We start from the raw sequence: 18,159 nt of genomic DNA, 5'->3' as shown, positions 1-18,159 counted from the left end.
CCCCCTTTTGGGGTTAAAAGACAGCACAACACATGAAAGCACAAAGCAAGTTACAAAGGACCAACAATGACAGGAAGTACAGTGGTAATGCTCAAAACAGAGCGTAACAGGAACTTCTCACCCACCCCATCCCCTTGCCCCTCTCTACCCTATTACATTACACTTCACAGAGATAATTCTATTGTCAATGCACAAAGGACACACAAGAAAAACCTAGACGTCCAAATGAAACAGTAAGAATTCAAGTGACCAAAGGCCACTCCAGTCTCCCCACCGCCCTCAGAATCAGTGCATGCAGCCCTGCCTGTTGCCTTTCTCTACGTGGGGTTTATTACAACATCAATTAACAACAACAACAAAATAAAAAAACCCTTCATAATATTCTGAACCTCCAGGATACTCTATTTCACAACATTCTGCAGACCACTGAGTCAATAGCTTTCTTAAGGAATATTCAAAGTATAGTGACCACCAAAATATTTACATCAGACTGGCATCTTTCTGTCAAATGACCAGAAGCCATGATGCTCTATGTCATTTCTAAAAGTATTACAGATCCAGGCCTTATTTATATTCCTTTCCAACCCCTGTGAAAGCCTGTTTCCTTCTCCCAAGAGAAACAACTTCCCAAGGGTGCCGCTTTTCAATCCCATTACAAGTAAAAATCCTGTTCCCATCCATGCAGTATATGTAATATTAGAAAAAAAATCCCTTTGCAAACTTGGACTGAATATGCCAGAAAGATGCCAAATATAAACTAAATCACTAATGGTCTGCGTTGGGCCCAATTGTGAATTTACTTATAAAAATATCACCAACTCCACAAATTAAACCTCAAAGACACTGTGTAGATTATAAATACTGACCACCAAATGGGAACATAAATTTAAAACTGAGGACAGTTTATTATCTGATAGTCCACACAGAGGAATTATCTCCTTTAAAAGTGATAGAATTCAGTGACCGAATTCAGCTATTCCCAATGCCAACACGCAAACAGCCAATGTCTCCAGACATTGCCAGATATAGGTACTCTGGGGGGCAAAATCACCCCCAGTTGAAAATCACTGTCTTAGAGTGTAATCTCTAATGTAAAATTTTTTATTTGGCACCCAGTGATGTGAATAGGTTATGGGGTCACCAGAGAGGATCCCTGCTCTGCCAGAGAAAGCAGGCAGAGCATTGAACTGTGAGGTAGAAAAGTCATATGAAAACATCAGAAATGCTTTGAACGGAGAGAACGAAAATATCAAACATAACTCCCTGCAAAGTATATCTTCTACACCTCCTTTTAGGTTTCCCTTTTGCTAAGGTCCTGCTTTTAAAACAACGCTAATATTTTCATTTCTCGTAAGAAGTGTTTCTGGTCCTTGAAAATTTTCAATGTGGAATTCTTGATCTAGAACAATAATTTTCCGACTATCTCTGTTAATAGACCGGTTTTTAAACTTCCAGTCTACTTCAGGCCAATGTGTGGTCCTACTGTGTGGACTGGGGTCCAAGAATTCAGCTGCTGTCTGGGGCTAGCACCATCCTAGGGTTCTAACTTCTATTGAGAAGTACAGTTTAAACACCTTCTGAACCCTTCAATGCTAACATTTATTTACAAGCCAATTTACAATTTTTTGATTATCTCTTTTTGTTCAAGAGGCAGAAAGGAAAGTGGTTTTTTTTTTTTTTTACTGTCTTTTGAAATACAACTATAGTAAAATTAAAGGAAGAAAATTCATTTTGGATACTTTAACATAAGACAAAATTATGAAAGTGCCTTAAATATCTTTAATCCCTAATATTTCCTGCTCTTTCGACTTTTAAAGAAGTACAGTCTCTTTTGTTAGAATAATTGCATGGCTGCAAAGTGGGTGAAAAGCAGACTCGTTTTAAAAACCTGTTCTTCTAGTAACCTTCCCTTTCCCTCCAAAGGATCTTTTAAAAGGTAAACAATTTAGACATATAACTTGCTTATATTGGCTTACCCTTTCCCTCCAATTAAAGTTCTATTCATAAATGAAGTAAAGGAATGTCAGTGCTGGCTGCATTTCCAGGTTACACAGTAGTGGCTTCTTGGAAATGGCTGGAAAACGCATAGGAGCATTTTGAGTTTTGCCCAAATGCCTTGTTTTATGATCATAAAACAGGTTATTTGTGTGCACAGAATTGTTAAATCCCAAGCCAGACAGGGAAACCACCCAGACCTGGGCTCTCAGGCTCCCTTCCCGGGGCTAACTTAAAATTTAATTCAACGGGGCAAGTCACAGTGCCATAAGGAAACTTTCAGCTCATTTCCATGCTTATCTGCACATAAACACGCCCAGCCTTTAACACTGCAATCTTAGATTTAGAAAGTAATTTTTACAGTCATATAGCCAGACGACCGTGTCTGCCTTATATCAAGGAAACTTTCTCCTTAATACTTCACCAGAAAATTAAAGTATGGAATTCATTAGAAGAGGCTTGGCAGAAGTAAGATTGATCTCAAAACTTAATATATTCTTGCCCACCTTTTCAAAGCAAGAGGATGACGACATAGGAATGCAGAAAGATTGAGACACTATGAAAAAAGTATGGAGATTTTGTTATCTTCCTTCAAACCAGAGTTTGGATGCATGGCAGGAAAAACGGGACGCCTCAGAGCCAACCTTGATTCACTCAGAAAGCTTTCAGAAATCAAGGGCGGCACTAAAAAGTCCTTCGAGTCACAGAATCCAACCTCCACCATGTAGTCTAACAGAAATGCAAATAACAGTGAAAAAATGTTCTTCTCAGGGTTCCACAAAATTGGACAAAGGGTGGCTTTCAACCACAGGACTGGCAAGAACAAATTCTAAACCCTCTTCTCCACTAATTTATTGCTACGTAAGCATCTCTCCATCTGATAAGCTGGGCTGAATTTGGGGTCTATCATCTGAATCCTCTCCGCCGGGGTCGTTTTCCTCACCAGACTCCACGTAGATTGGCCAGTCATTGTCTGTGTCACTCTTTTCTTGGCTCTCGGACGAAGCCTCCACCAGGCTAAGGTTGATGGGCATCAATTCGTCATCATCATCATGTGTGTCTGTAACGCAGGTGCAGCTGTCACACAGCCCGAAGCGCCGCAGCCCCTGCGACAGGTGACTTGTGAAGGTTCTTCTGCAGCCCTTGCAGATAATTGGACGGTTGGACCTATGGACCTAAAATCACCAGCACAGTAAATGTCACAGAAAAGGGGTTGAGTCATGGCCTTCAGGGCCCCATGAGACATGGCCCCTGGCTGACCCTCCAGTCTCATTTCTCACCACTCTCCCTCTTGCTCTCTCTGCCAGTCTCAGCCTCACCAAGGTCCTTTCCACCCCAGGGCCATCGGACATGCGTGGAGTGTGCCCTCCTCCCCACGGTCACCCCTCCCTCCTTACTAATGCCTTTTTTACCCCCCCCCCCAAGCTGTGCCGCGCAGCTTACGGGGATCTTAGTTCCCCAACCAGGGATGGAAACCCACGTCCTCAGCAGTGAAAGCTCAGAGTCCTAATCACTGGACCGCCAGGGAATTCCCACTAATGACTTTCAAGGAAGTCGTCTCTGATACTCCAGGCCAGATTAGGTCCCCCAGCTATATAGTCTCACCTATACTTCTCCCTTTGTTTTATTTCTAACAAATCATTGGTAAAATTCCCTAGATTCTAAGCTCCAAGAGGTCACGGACTATCCTCATTCATGTTCTCTGTCCTCTGTCACATTTGTTACTATATCCCTAGTGCCTGGCACATAAAGGGCACTCAGTGAACCGATTAGGATTTTAGGCATGGTCTCTTACGTACCTTGGATTGTTTAGCCATTAGGAAGGCAGATTTGCCAGACAGTGTATTCTCTAAAAGTGTCAGCAGATGCTTCACCCTTGATTTTTTCATTGATAAATGCATTCCTTACTTATGAAAAGAGCTTTGCATACTAGAAAAGAGAACCTGATCTCCTACTCCGTGCAGCTCCTTATGAGGGCAGCAGTCCCAGGGGTCCCCTCTGTATAAGGAGCTATCTTTCTAATGCATGCACTTTTCAGGAACTCCAGCCAATAGGGGATCTGTGAATCAATCAGAGCCTCTCTTTTAGAGAGCTCTGGATGCAGGATACACACAAGAGGCAGTGACAGAGAGAGGCTGATGCAGAAGAAGGGTCAACAACAATACCCAGGTTGCTGGAGTTGCCGTTGCATCCTGACCTATGTCCCTGCTTCCCCTGAGGTTTCCTGGGCTTCCTATGCTAAACCCCCAATGCCTGAGCCAACCCGAGTGTGTATGTGACCCTTGCAACCTGATGGAGCCTTTGAAGACTACGTCTTTGGGCTGCAGTAGACTGGGCCTCGTACAAGGTGGAAAAATAGAGGGAATGAGGATTCCAACCAATGAAACATCTTAAAGGTACCCAGGGACCTATTGTTGTCAAGATGGACTGGAGATATAATTTGAAGAAAAAAAAAAAGACAAACAAAAACTTAAGGCCTTGGGGTAAGGCCACTCTCAGACAAGTATGCTAGGGCCAGCACGGAGAGCAGAGGCAGTCAGTAACCTTGTATTTATCTTAAATCTGGATTCTTTCAAAACCATAATTCACATACCATAAAATTCACCTTTTTAAAGTGTACAATTCAGTGGTTTTAAGTATACTCATAAGGTTGTACAACCGTCACCACCATCTAATTCCAGAAATTTTCATCACTCCATAAAGAAAGCGTGTGCGCATTAACCGTCATGCCTCTTCCATCCCCCATGCCCCAACCACTAATCTACTCTCTATCTCCATAGGTCTGCCCACTTTTTATATTTCATATAAACGAGATCACATAATAGGTGGCCTTTTGTGACTGGCTTCTTTCACATAGCATAATGCTTTCAAGGTTGTTCCATGCTGTAGCATGTATCAGGAACTCATTTCATTTTATGGCTGAATAAAATGTATCCATCGTACAGATATGCCACATTTTGTTTATTCATTCATCAGTTGATGGACATTTGGGTTGTTTCTACTTTTTGGCTATTATGAATAATGCTGCTATGAACATCTGTACGCAAGTTTTTGTGTGAATGTCTGTTTTAGTTCTCTTGTGTAGAATTGCTGGGTCCTAATGGTAACTTTATGCTTAACCTTTTGAGGAACCGCCAAACTCTCTTCCACAGTGGCTGCACCATTTTATGTGCCCACGAGCAGTATATGAGGGTTCTAGTGTCTCCACATCCTTGCCAACACTTTGTTACTATATGTTTTTGTTTTTTTTATTATTATTATAGCAATCCTAGTTTGTGTGAAGTGGCATCTCATCGTGGCTGTGATTTATATTTTCCTAGTGACTAATCATGTTGAGCATCTTGTCATGTGCTTATTGGCCATTTGTTTATCTTCTTTGGAGAAACGTCTATTCACATCCATTGTTTAATTGGGTTGTCTTTTTATTGTTGAATTATAAGAATTCTTTTTTTTTTTTTTTTTTTGCGGTATGCGGGCTTGTCACTGCTGTGGCCCCTCCCGTTGCGGAGCACAGGCTCCGGACGCGCAGGCTCAGCGGCCATGGCTCACGGGCCCAGCCGCTCCGCGGCATGTGGGATCTTCCCGGACCGGGGCACGAACCCGTGTCCCCTGCATCGGCAGGCGGACTCTCAACCACTGTGCCACCAGGGAAGCCCAAGAATTCTTTATATATTCTGGTTATTAGATCCTTAGCAGATAAATGATTCACAAAGATTCTTCTCCCATTCTGTCTTTTCACATTCTTGATAGTGTCTTTTGAAATCCAAACCATTTTCATGTTGGATTTTCCAAAGACTGATTGCCTTGCTCAAAGACGATCTTAAATGCAATGCCTTTCTAAATGGCCTGAATGCTTTTTAGCAGGTAGGAATCACCCACTCACATGGGAGACAGAATCCTAGGCGGCAGCCAGTGGGAGGGGAGGTCCGCTTGGGCTGGGGTCCTCTTTGCTGCTCACAGGTAGCCCTATAACTGGCAGTATATCTCTTCCCCACCCTGGGGTGCTGAGGTTGGGTGGGAAACCGAGAATGCAGCTTACCTCTGGCACCACACCACAGGGAACAGACCCACAATCCCTTGTCTAAGCCTCAGTGTTCTCTGCCTTTTGACAACCATTCCTGACTAGGATCTAAACTTTCTTAACTTTCCTCCTAAGCAAACTAGTCTGTTACCATATAAGTTTTAACTTTCTCTAAGTGCCACCAACCCAGGTGTAATTTAGTAGCAGAAATACATGTTTAAAATTCTCTGGAAATACCCCAGTGGACAGAGAAGAGAAATACAGGCTGGCCTTGTCCTCACATTAGACGAACGTCATGAACCACCGCCACTCCCACCCCACCGTCCCGAGAGAACCGCCAGCTCCTCCACTTACGCTGAGCGCGTGGCCCCGCAGATGCTCCTGGCGGGTGAACCTCTTGCCGCAGGTCTCACAGGGGTAGGGCCGCTCCCCTGTGTGTGAGCGGATGTGACGCTTAAGGATGCCCTTCTGTTTGGCAGTGTAGGGGCAGAAAGGACACTTGTGCAGCTTGATGGGCACCACCAGCACACCACCTGGGGAACCAAATGGTACTGTAAGCAGCAACAACACTGGCCGCCCTCCGATGGATGGGATCCAGAGCAGGGGAGTTCGACCAGCCCAGGTCGAGAAGAAGGACCCCAACTCCACCAGCAGCTAACAGCGAAACAGTGTCTGCAAATTGCCACTCTGGCTCCCAGTCAGCCAGAGGAGAAGGTGGGCTTCTGATATAAGATTGTAAGGAATGCTGTAAGGCCTCAGCTTTGAAACTCTCTGTGGCTCACAGTTAGAAAACACAGCTTATATTACAACCTTAGAACACATATATCTTCATGTGGACAACTTGAAAAGCTTCCCAAAGTAATACTCAATCTGATAATGTCTATTCTCTTTGATTTCATTTTAGGACAATAATGATTGAGACCCTGTTCTAGACTGAATTTCATCCCCCTCAAATTCATACATTGAAGCCATAACCTCCAGTGTGACTATATGTGAAGACAGGGCCTTTAAGGAGGTAATTAAGGTTAAATGAGGTTGTAAGGGTAGAGCTCGAATCTGGTAGGACTGGTGTCCTTATAAGAAGAGGAAACTATGCCAGAGATGGCTTTCTCTCCCTACTCTTGTACAGAGGAAAGGTCATGTGAGGACCAGCAAGAAGGCAGTCGTCTGCAAGCCAGAAAGAGAGCTCTCACCAGACACCAACCCTGCTGGCACCTTGATCTTGGACTCTGCACCTCCAAAACTGTGAGACAATAAATTTCTGTTGTTTAAACTGCTCAGTCTGTGGTATTCTGTTATGGTTGCCTGAGCTGGCTAATACAAACCTCCTGAGTTGATTTAATGATCCTCAAAAGTTTGAAAAAACTATTATGATGGAACAGACCACTGGGTCAGTATTCATGCTTTCTTTGACAGCAGCTCCTAATAATAGCTTCCAGGCATGTGTAGAAGTGATTTGCTATGATGCAGACCCTACATTGTTTGGAGTTCATATTAGCTCTATATATCTGAAATCATCAAATATCTTAAAAATTCACTTAAATATTTTAGAACTCTTTTTTTTCCACCTTGCTCATACACCCGTTAAGGTGACAACATGATTATCACCCACATGTATAAAAACTGTTCCTTTCAAGTTTCCTGAGTTACCCTTATTGTAGTATTCCAAGATTTGTCTCCTCTATCCATGCCCTTCAGAATTTTACAGACTTTGATCACATCATATTATATGTGGAGGCACTAGTAACTCAAGCTTTCCAGGCACAGAAACCTGAGTTCAAGTCCTGGTTCTACCACTTACCAGCTGTGTGACCTTGCACATCTCACTTAACTTCTCTGTGCTTTACTCATCTGCAACATAGGGATGATAATAGTTCCCACCTCATAGGATTGTGGTAAGAATGAAATGAGGTAATGCCTAAAGCACAGCAGCTGGCATATAGTAAGCTCTCATAAATGTTAACCATTTTTGTCACATCATCATCACCTCGGTGTTTCTTTTCTGAAGGCTCCTGTGGTCTCTCTCAACACGGGAGTAACTCCTTTTCTCTGGGACCTTCTCAGGACACCTAATAGGGCTTTACCTTTCCTGAGGTGCTGCCAAAAGTATGGCAAACTGAATGTCAAGTGAGAACCCAACATCATTCTATGTACGGGTGAAGATTATTCTCTTTAGTTTCTAGCTCCCAACCTGATAATGCTTAACATTTTGCGTAATCTATAGTGACTCCAAAATCTGTTTCCCAGAATAAAAGCAGCAGCTCATGGCTCAACACTGCATATATATGTTGGATTATTTGTTTGTCACTGATCACACTGGTGCTGAGATGCCAGTTTCCTGCTCACTCCTCTGGTACTGTGGACTCTTCCCGTCATTTATCCCCATCAGCCTGGCATTGTACTATCACCTTCTTCCCGACTATAAAGACATTCAGTAAAATGGGTCCAGTGTAAATCCTTGGAAAAAAACAACTGTTAACTATTTTTCCATCAGAAAGGTATGAATTATCGCAACACTTTCCTTCCTCTCTTATGAACTGATTGCTCCAAAAAAAAAAACAGTTCACCTGAATGCCTATTACATGCGAGGCACTGTGTCAAGGTGCATCTTTACCAAGATACCTGTTTCTTCCCTCAAGAAGTTAAGTCTAGCAGGAGAGAAAGACATGGAAACAAATTCATACAATATAATATAACACAGGCAAAGTTCAAAGTGATGAAGAAATGTAGAAAAGAAAGTAATGAATTCTCTCCTGGAGTTCAGAGAAGATTTCACAGGAGAGATGACCTTTGAGCAAGGTTTTAAAGGATGAATAGGAGTTCACTGGGAGTTTGAGAAAGAGAAAGGTATCTCAGGCAGGGGAACAACACATGCTTAGGCACAGAGGTAAATGAGAATATGAAATGTTAAGTGGGGTGGAGGGGGATGAGGAATGAAGCCAAGGAAAGGGCAAGGAAAGGTCAAGAAGGTCACATTCATGCATTTATTCAACAAATTTATCCTGAGCACCTATGATGTGCCAGGCTGTGTTCTAAGCCCTGGGGATACAGCAGTGAACAGAAAAGACAAAAATCCCTGCCTCTGCAAAGCTGATATGTTAAGGAACTTGGACTTTATTCTCTAAGCAGGTGGGGTTTTAAGCTGGGAAGGTACAAGGTGAGACTTGACCTTTAAAGGATCCCTCTGGGGATAATGCAGGGGAAGGATTTAAGAGAGGCAAGATTAAAGGTAGGAAGTCCAGGTGGGAGGGGAAGAGCGATGACATGAATTAAAGCCAGGGCTGTGGAGGTGGAGAGAAGGAGAAAGGTTTGAGAAGTAAAATTAATACCACTCGATGACCACATTGGGGAGGAGAGAGCAGGGAAAGAGAAGATTCTAAATGACACTGATTCTGGGTTAGCTGACTTGGTGGGTGACGGTGGAATAAACCGAGGCAGGGAACACAGGAGGAAAAGCAGGTGCAGGATGGATGAGGAGGTCTGTTTGGGTTTTACGATGTTTGAGGCAGGCTCAGAACATCCACGGGGAAATATCTGAGTTAGACAGATAAATCTGGAGCTCAGGGAAAGAAGAGAAGCATACAGTTTTGAGAGTCCTCTGCAGATTGGAGTGGTTGCTTTAACCGAGGTCTGGCTCTCCCCTAAGCACCCTGCTTCCCTTAACCCACTGCCTTGACACCCTGGATCAGGGGAGGGTGGTCTTCCTTGTGCTTCACTGTCATCTCCAGACCACTGTCCCTCCCTCCTTCCTTAAAAACCCTAAGATCTTTTGGAGTTCATCCCATCAGATGATACTGCTACTCATCCTTGTTACAGTCATCCAGGGGCCCCTAGATCATCCCCTCACTCCTTGGAGATTTGATCACATTGCCTTCAGGCTCAACTCCTGGCATAATTCTTGGTGTGAATACCGAAAATGACCCTCGCCATACCCTGGCCTGTTCCCGGACCTCCTTTCTTCCAAAGTCCTTATCCTCCACTCCACCTCAGCCACCCAATCCTAGACAAAGAGCTCCCAACTCTGCCTGCATATTAGAATCATCTGGGAAGCTTAAAATGAAAATAAATACTGATATCCAATCCCCATCCCAAGCTAATGGGTGGGGTGGGACCCGAGCATCATATTTTTAAAGCATCCTTCCCAGTCTAATGTACGGACAGGGATGAGAATCATGGCCCCAGGCCTAGATATTGCCAATAACTGTACTCACTCCATAACCCACATTTCAAGCGCTCCACTTTCCAATCACCGCTTTATATCTTTCCAGCTCACCCCGTAGGTGTTCCTTCTCTACCGGGACGTCCAAGCCATGGACTATACTTCCATTTCAGTGCCCTTCTCCTCCTCGAGTCCTCACTCCCCTCCTTCCCCAGCTGAGTGCCTATAGCCCATCAATGAAATCACTCCTTTGCATATGCCCTCAGCTGCCTTGGTCCACTGTCTCCCTCTATCCGTATTCATCTAGTTCAATATAACTCTCTGCCTATTCTGTAGGTGAAACAAGGCAAGTTCACGTCACTGGAAAAAAATGCACAACTCTGTTCCGGTCTCGCTTTAAATCAATCCAACCATCACCATCTGACTACTATAATATCAAAAGAGCCCTTGGGGGGCTTCCCTGGTGGCGCAGTGGTTGAGAGTCCGCCTGCTGATGCAGGGGACACGGGTTCATGCCCTGGTCCGGGAGGATCCCACATGCCGCGGAGTGGCTGGGCCCGTGAGCCATGGCCGCTGAGCCTGCGCGTCCGGAGCCTGGGCTCCGCAACGGGAGAGGCCACAACAGTGAGAGGCCCGCGCACCGCAAAAAAAAAAAAAAAAAAAGAGCCCTTGGTTCTGCCCAAGAACCCTAAGTATTTCCCTGGTTCATTCACTCTCCCACTCTTCTCAGTGACTATTTCATACCTTCCCACTGCTCAAATCTCCCACCCCTCCTACCCCTTCCTCACTGTCAGCTGCTGTCCTTGCTTCTTATTTCATTGAGAAGGAGGGGCAAGCAGAAGAGAATGTCTACATGGTCCCAGCCACCCCCCAACCTCCAATATGAACACATCTAATCCGCTTTCACTCCTGTTACTATGAATGAATTGTTCTCCCTCCCATCCAAGGCGAGACCATCCCTCCACTTATACATGGGACCCCCATCTCTCCTCGATCTATCCATTGTCCCTCACTCTTCCATTATCATTTATCTTCCTCTCTCCTGGATCATTCTCATCAGTAAAGAAATGCTTTTAGATCCTCCACCTTAATAAAAACCTTAACCTCATATGCCCTTTCAGCCAGAACTCAGAACCCCTGAGTTCTCTTTTAAGGCTACTCTGTTTGGTCTTTTGTCCACCACTTCATTGATACTGCTCATCAATGACCTCTCCATTACTAAACCCAATGATCCGTTCTCAATCTGCCTATACACAGTACTGGACATAGTTGATTTCCCCTTTTTCTTGAAACATTTTCTCCTCTTGGCATCTATCACTCTTTTGATTCCCTCCTACCTCACTGGCTGCCCCTTCTCTGTTTCCTTAGCTTGTTCCCCTATTTTCCTGACCTCTAAATGTTGGGTCAGGGCTCAGTCCTTAGATCTCTTGTCTTCTCCTTCTAGATCTATAGGTTCATGGAACATAAAGGTTTTAAATTTCATGGACGCATTAATGACTCCCAAATTTATATCTCAGCTCTGATTTCTCCCCAGAACTCCGAACATATAGATGTAATTACTTACTGCACGTCTTCAGTGGGATATCCAAAAGGCACCACAAACATAACATTTAAATCAATCACTCAAGCTAAAAACCTTAAGGTCACCTTTAATGCCTCTTTTTCTCATACCACTTATATAAGCCATTAGCAAATCTGGTCAGCTCTACCTTTCAGAGACAGTGTAGTCCTAATCCAACCACATCTCACCTCTCTACTGCTACCACACTGATTCAAGGAGCACAGCCGTCACCTGGGTTATTGCAGTCACCTCCTAAACGGTCCTGCTGCATCCACCTATGCTCCCCTCTAGTCAACAGGAAAGCAAGAGTGGAAGCAAGAGGCCCACTTAGGAGGTGACAGCACACAATACCCAGAGGGATCCTTTTAATATATGTCATCTCAAGTCACTCTCTGCCAAGAGCCTCTAGTGGATTTCCTTCTAAGAGCAATATTCAAAGGCCTTCTCATGGCCTTCAAAACCCTACCCAGTCCGCCCTCACTCAACCTCTCTGACCTTATCCCCCACAACTCTCTGCCTTGCCCACTCCACTCCAGCCACACCAGAATCATTGCTGTTCCTTTCATTCAGTTGCCAAGTGTGATCATACACCTGGGCCTTTGCACCTTTCTCTTCCCTCTGCCTGGAATGTTCTCCCTGATATCTCTACAGTTTGCTCGCTTAAAGGCAACCTGTTAGAAAGGCCTTCCTGGTCAACACTAAATAAAACAGCATCCCCTTCACTTTCTATCAACTTTGTCCCTGCTTTAGTTCTTCTTCATACTATATATGTCCTTATTGGTTTATTGTCCGGCTCCCTACGCTAGAATATCAGCTTCATGAGGACAAAGACTGTCTTCTGTTCACTGCGATGAATAGTGCCTGGAATATAGGACGTGCTCAGTAAATCTCTGTTAAATGAATGAATGAACGAATAAGATGTTGAAGAAGCAAGGCAATGGTGGAATGCTGACACACGGACATTAAATGACCCCATGATAAGGCTGAAAAGGAATGGGCAGGGGCTTCCCTGGTGGCGCAATGGTTGAGAGTCCGCCTGCCGATGCAGCAGACACGGGTTCATGCCCCGGTGTGGGAAGATCCCACATGCCGCGGAGCGCCTGGGCCCGTGAGCCATGGCCGCTGAGCCTGCGCGTCCGGAGCCTGTGCTCCGCAACGGGAGAGGCCACAACAGTGAGAGGCCCGCGTACCGCAAAAAAAAAAAAAAAAAAAAAAAAAAAAAAAGGAATGGGCAGAGGTAAGAGCAATGGGTACATGTAGTGTCAGAAGCCAGGGGAGGAAAGAATTTCAAGAAGGAAAGATCAGAGTTAACTACCAAGAGTAGTCAAGAAAGATAACACCTGAAAATCACTCCCTGGATCGGCCCTGGAAATATATAGCTGACCTCATGACAGTGGTTTCAGGGAAGGGGGAGTTGGTGGTAGTGTCAGAGCACAGTGGGCTGAGAAAAGATTGGGAAGTAAAACAGTGGAGGTGGCCGATATAGATGAACTTTTCAAGAAGCAATGGCAGGTGCTGGAGCTGGGGATGGGAGGTCCAGGGGAGAAGATTATAGGAGGACCATGTGCTTTGACAGTGTCTGCTAGTGTCAGAGATGAGCAATGTGAACACAGAACTACTGTAACAGCCTCCTGACCGTCTCCCTGCCCTCATCTCCCATCTCTGCACCATCTTGTGCTGAGGCCAAATTAATCTCTCGTGTCCACTCCCAAGCTCAGAAACTACTAAAAATTCTCCTGTGCCTACAGATAGAAACCCACATTTTAGCATTTAAGTTTTTCCATGATCTGACTACAATTTCTCCCCATGTCTTCTCTTCTTACCTTCAGATGCCACTTTTTTTAAATTGAAATATAGTTTGATTTGCCATATTATGTTAGTTTCAGGTGTAAAGCAAAGTGATTGTTATACATATACATGTATTTTTTTCAGATTCTTTTCCATTATAGGTATAACAAGATACTGAATATAGTTCCCTGTGCTATACGGTAAGTCCTTGTTGTTTATCTCTTTTATATATAGTAGTGAGTACTCAGATGCCACTCTCAAAAAGCCTCTCTGACCTACCAGTAGGAAGCCAGTTCTGCTTCTGGACCACACAGTGCCATTTACACACCTCTTAACTCCTCTAAGACACCATCAGTTCTTTGAGAGCTGGAGCCACATCTGACTTATCTTTGTATCTTCACAAGGAAGGTGCTCAGATATTTAAGCAAATAAAGGAATAACCAAACAAATCAGTCCTACTCTGTGCCTTGGCGCTTGGAATAAATGTAGCCCAGAGCCAGGTGAACCGAATCAACACCTGGCGGACACCAGGCAAGGCAAGCGGCTGGGATGGCTGCCTTGCCACAGATCCCTGTAGCTGGAAAGCTGCCTCTACAGATGGACAGATGGACTTGAATGAGGGTGACATACAGTTGAATTACTATTTCTTGATACTTGTGCTTACAGGCAGAGGGGTTGACAGACTAAACCAGTGCACTGAAATCCTCTAATCGCTTGTACTGCCTTCACAGTTTGTTTTATGAGTGAAACGAAGCCAGCCAGGGTTGCTAGTATTAGCTGTGACATTTACCAGCTCTGCATTCTTAAGAAACTCACTAAACCCTCTTGGGTCTCAGTTTCGCCACACTTCCTCTACCTAACTCATGTGGCATTATGAGGGGCTGCTGGATGGGAAAGGGGGACACTGTCTGTGAAGTGCTACTATATACACGAAAATTAGATTTCAACAAGTTCCCACAGTGTAGTCACTGAAAACAACCACATGTAAACCACTTTTACATGCTGGTTAAGCCACTGTCTCTGAGGACCAGAAACCGTACTTTCAAGTTTTTCAAGTCAAGTTTTAATCAGACATACAGAGCATTCTTGATTTTTTTAAAAATGAAATTTAGATGCAGGAATGAAGTAATCGTTCATTAAAAACTGTAAAAATGAAAAAAAAAAGAAAGAAATTAAAAGTCTCCAGACAGACTCAGTTTTCCTGGGTCTCTCCTCTGTGTTCATGTTATTAAATTTCTGTTTGATTTTCTCCTGTTTAAAAAGTCTCCCAAAGGATACAAGAAATTTACTCACATGAAACCAAATTCAACTCTCTCTAAAATATTCTCCAGTAAATCACACCATCAACTACAACATGTTAACTGAGTGTCTACGTGGGCCAGGCACCATGATTGACACAAAGAAGGATAAATTTCCTACCTGTATAGAACATGTTCTCATATGTGAGAAAAAATTCTGAAAACCTTTTCAGTTGGTCCTCAACCCTGTGAGAAAGGCAAGGTGGGGGTGATTATCTCCTGAACAAAAAGGGTTCAAAGAAATTTCATGATTTAACCAAAGTCTCTCTGCTGGTTAGTGGAAGAGAATGGGTTCTTTCCATGTCTCCATACTGCACTCAACATGCTTATACTCTAGTTGCAGAGGTAAAAGACAAACATACGTGAAGAGGCAATGCCCTGCACACAGCACGTGCTCAATTAATACCTACTGGCGGTGGTGGCAGTGATAACATGGTGATAACACTGGCAGTGGTGATGGTGGTGATGAGGATGACAATAGTGACAGTGCCAGTGATGAGGATGACAGTGGGAGACCAGAGGGCACACAAGTGCATGCTAAATGAGTGGCAGACGATGGAGGCTCATGGAGCTCACCTGAGTCCTCTCCATACCAGTCAGTCTGCACATCCATCATGGAACTCATGGCTGCTACTTCTGCACCACCTGGTCTTCCCTCCAAACTCCGAGAAAAGTGTTGGTCCGCGTCCTCTTTGCTCTGGACAGCACCGTGGCGCAGGAGCGCCTCCAGGAATTGCTTCACATGGTAGTTACTGTAAGCCAATTCGACCGCCTGGCCTCTGGGCAAACCCTCCTCCCCGTGGGCCAGGCTCAGCAGGGCAGTACGCTGCTGCAGCTGTCCACCCACCTCCACCTCCACTTCCTCGGCATCGAACTCCACCTTGGGCTCCATCTGTTTGGGTCGAATGGAGCGGTCACTGTCCATTGAGCCACTGCCCTGGCTGTCTTTCCCCACCAGTGCCAGAGGGTGGCAGCCTCTGCAGTCACCACAGGGGGACACTCTGGGCCGATCCACACTCTCTTCCCCCTCGGCTGGAGAGACCAAGCTCTTGGTCTCACAGGAGGTCCCTTCCCTGCCTGAACTGGGACTTCCACTGTCCACCCGATGAGGCACTGCTGCCGCTGCCGCTGCCGCTGCTGCCACCGCTGCAGCCACAGCGGCCTCCTTCTCCATCTTTCCGCAGATGTCTAGGGATGATCTGATGTATGTCTTGCAGAAGTTCACCACGTCGTTCATCTGCAGGTAGCTGGCAGCCGACATAACTTCAATCACGTTCTCTCCACACAAATCCAACTTCCCAGAATAGAGGAAGTCTAAGATGGTGGAGAAGGCGTCGGAGGTGACGATGTCCAAGGAGGCAGTGCTGTGCCGCCCGCTATCCTGGATGTAGTGAATGAGCAGGGCTCGGAAATAGCCGCTGTTGGCAAACAAGATGTTCCTGTGGGCCTTGAAGATCCGCCCTTCCACAATGATGCTGCAGTCACAGAAAAAGTCCCTCTGCCGCTGTTCATTCAATTCCCCCAAGAGCTTGGCGTAATAGGATTGCATCTCCATTTCTCCACCAGCTGCTGCCGCTTGGAGTTACCTGGATCTCTGCCAAGATTTTTTTTTCAGTTAATTCACAAATCCCAACCTTATAAATAAGATGTTCGTTTTTTGTTTGTTTGTTTTGTTTTGTTTTTCTTTTAATTCTTCCATAAACCCTGGTTGAGCAATGTCTTTATAATATGGGCTGTTTGGGATCTAACAAAAATCAAAGGTTGTCTAACTGGGTTAACTGATGAAAACAAGAAAAGTAACTATTCCTAACTGTACATGGGTGCAGTACTTAGTATTTTACATGGATTCTTTCAATGAATTTTTATAAAAACCCTACGAGTAAGTACTAATATTATACGTTACAATATTGTACTTATTAATACTGTACTTTTGAGACTCAGAGAGGATAGGAGATGATCCAGCTGCAACAGAGCCAGGACTCAAAACCTCCAGAGTTCATGCTCTTATAAATTACATTCTACTTTCTTCAAGGCTCAAAATATAGATAATACCTGAATCTAAGAATTACAGTCTCCAGGTAAGTCTCCAGTGTCCCAATACAGAACTTAGAGACTGGCAAGTACAGTCTCAGCTCACACCCATTACCATAAGTTTGTGGAAACATTTAGTGGATGCTTGGGATAGCCAGCATGCATTCTCCATTCTTATGGTTTTAGTGCCCTTTTTGTCTTTGGTGGAATCATCCTTGGCCCCAACCACAGCCAACGTGCTTTGCATAACGCTGGCACCATCCCCAGGCTCCGGACGCGTAAGAGGTAACATAGGCTAAAACCATCAACACATCTTACCCTCTGACCACAGTGACTGGCTCAGAGATGGCCATGTGACTTGGTCAGAGCCAATGAAAAGCAATGAAATGTTTGCTGGGGTCTCCAAAGAAGAGCACTCTCTACTCTGTGGGCATGTGGGATGTGAGGGATGCTGCTGCCACACCACAAGGGGAACCAGACTAACACAGATGACAGCCCAGCTCAAGCAGGAGCAACAGATGGAGCCCAGGGACACCATCTGAGCCCCAGCTCATGCTGTGCCAGAAGCCAATTGAGTCCCTTTTTGCTTTAGCTGGTCTGAGTTGGATTTTCTATCTCTTACAACACAGACACTCCTAATTGATTGACTCCACAACCCTTGGTTCTCTCCTCTGTATTTTTATGTCCTGGACCTTCTCTGTCAGTGGACTATAAGCCCTTTGAAGGCATGAGCCGTGTCTTACTTCATAGATTTCCCCCACAGCCCCTGGCAGAGTGCTTTGGACAAAGTAGGTTTGCTAAATACAAAAGAATACTCCTTTCTTACCTGCTAAGTAGAACAAGTATAAATCAAGTTTAAAATCCGTCTGCTAAAGAGGAAGACAGAAGCTGATCTACCCCGAGCTCTCCTCTCCATCTTTTCCCATCACACAAAGCACGCAGCCATCCATCAACTTACCCCGTTTATTTACTGACCCACTGAGCTCTGAGAAGTTCCTACATCTTCTCCCTCTATCGGAATCCCAAAAGGCCTAGTTAGAGCTGCTAACCACAGCTAACAACTCTTCAGCACTCTTTCTTTCTACAAATGGAACACAACAATTACCTCACCCAACAGAAATGAGGCACCTCCACCCCCCAGAAAGACTCTTTCCACTGGCCAAATAGATCCCTCAAGGCCTATGTGCTAACCGAACAGACTTTACTCATAAAAGACCAACAACAACCTCGTTAAATGCCAATTTACACCTACTTTACACATATTTATAACAAGTGATGCATTAAGTTTAGAAGCTAGAGAACCAGT

General features: G+C 44.7%; 1 protein-coding gene across 1 annotated transcript; it reads right to left on the bottom strand.

Annotated features, from left to right (window-relative positions):
• Positions 1-284: 284 nt before the first annotated feature.
• On the bottom strand, positions 285-16,393 carry ZBTB8B (zinc finger and BTB domain containing 8B). Its single transcript, XM_079932441.1, has 3 exons — positions 15,399-16,393; positions 6,371-6,549; positions 285-3,170 (listed from the first exon to the last, which is right to left on the bottom strand). Exons 1-3 carry the CDS (start codon positions 16,375-16,377, stop codon positions 2,853-2,855), a joined length of 1,476 nt encoding a protein of 491 aa, XP_079788567.1. The 5' UTR covers positions 16,378-16,393; the 3' UTR covers positions 285-2,852.
• Between the last annotated feature and the right edge of the window lie 1,766 nt (positions 16,394-18,159).

This window comes from Stenella coeruleoalba (genome assembly GCF_951394435.1).
Source record: "Stenella coeruleoalba genome assembly, chromosome: 1".
Classification (NCBI taxonomy): domain Eukaryota; kingdom Metazoa; phylum Chordata; class Mammalia; order Artiodactyla; family Delphinidae; genus Stenella; species Stenella coeruleoalba.
The sequence above is the reverse complement of the archived record's forward strand: the minus strand, read 5'-3'. Positions and strand labels throughout refer to the sequence as shown.

Excerpts from the sequence above, each read along its gene's own strand:
- ZBTB8B (XM_079932441.1), bottom strand. The coding sequence starts at position 16,377 with ATGGAGATGCAATCCTATTACGCCAAGCTCTTGGGGGAATTGAATGAA. Across the intron at positions 6,550-15,398 it reads CTGGTATGGAGAGGACTCAG|GTGGTGTGCTGGTGGTGCCC; the intron begins GTGAGCTCCATG and ends TTGGTTCCCCAG. Across the intron at positions 3,171-6,370 it reads TGCGGGGCCACGCGCTCAGC|GTCCATAGGTCCAACCGTCC; the intron begins GTAAGTGGAGGA and ends TGGTGATTTTAG.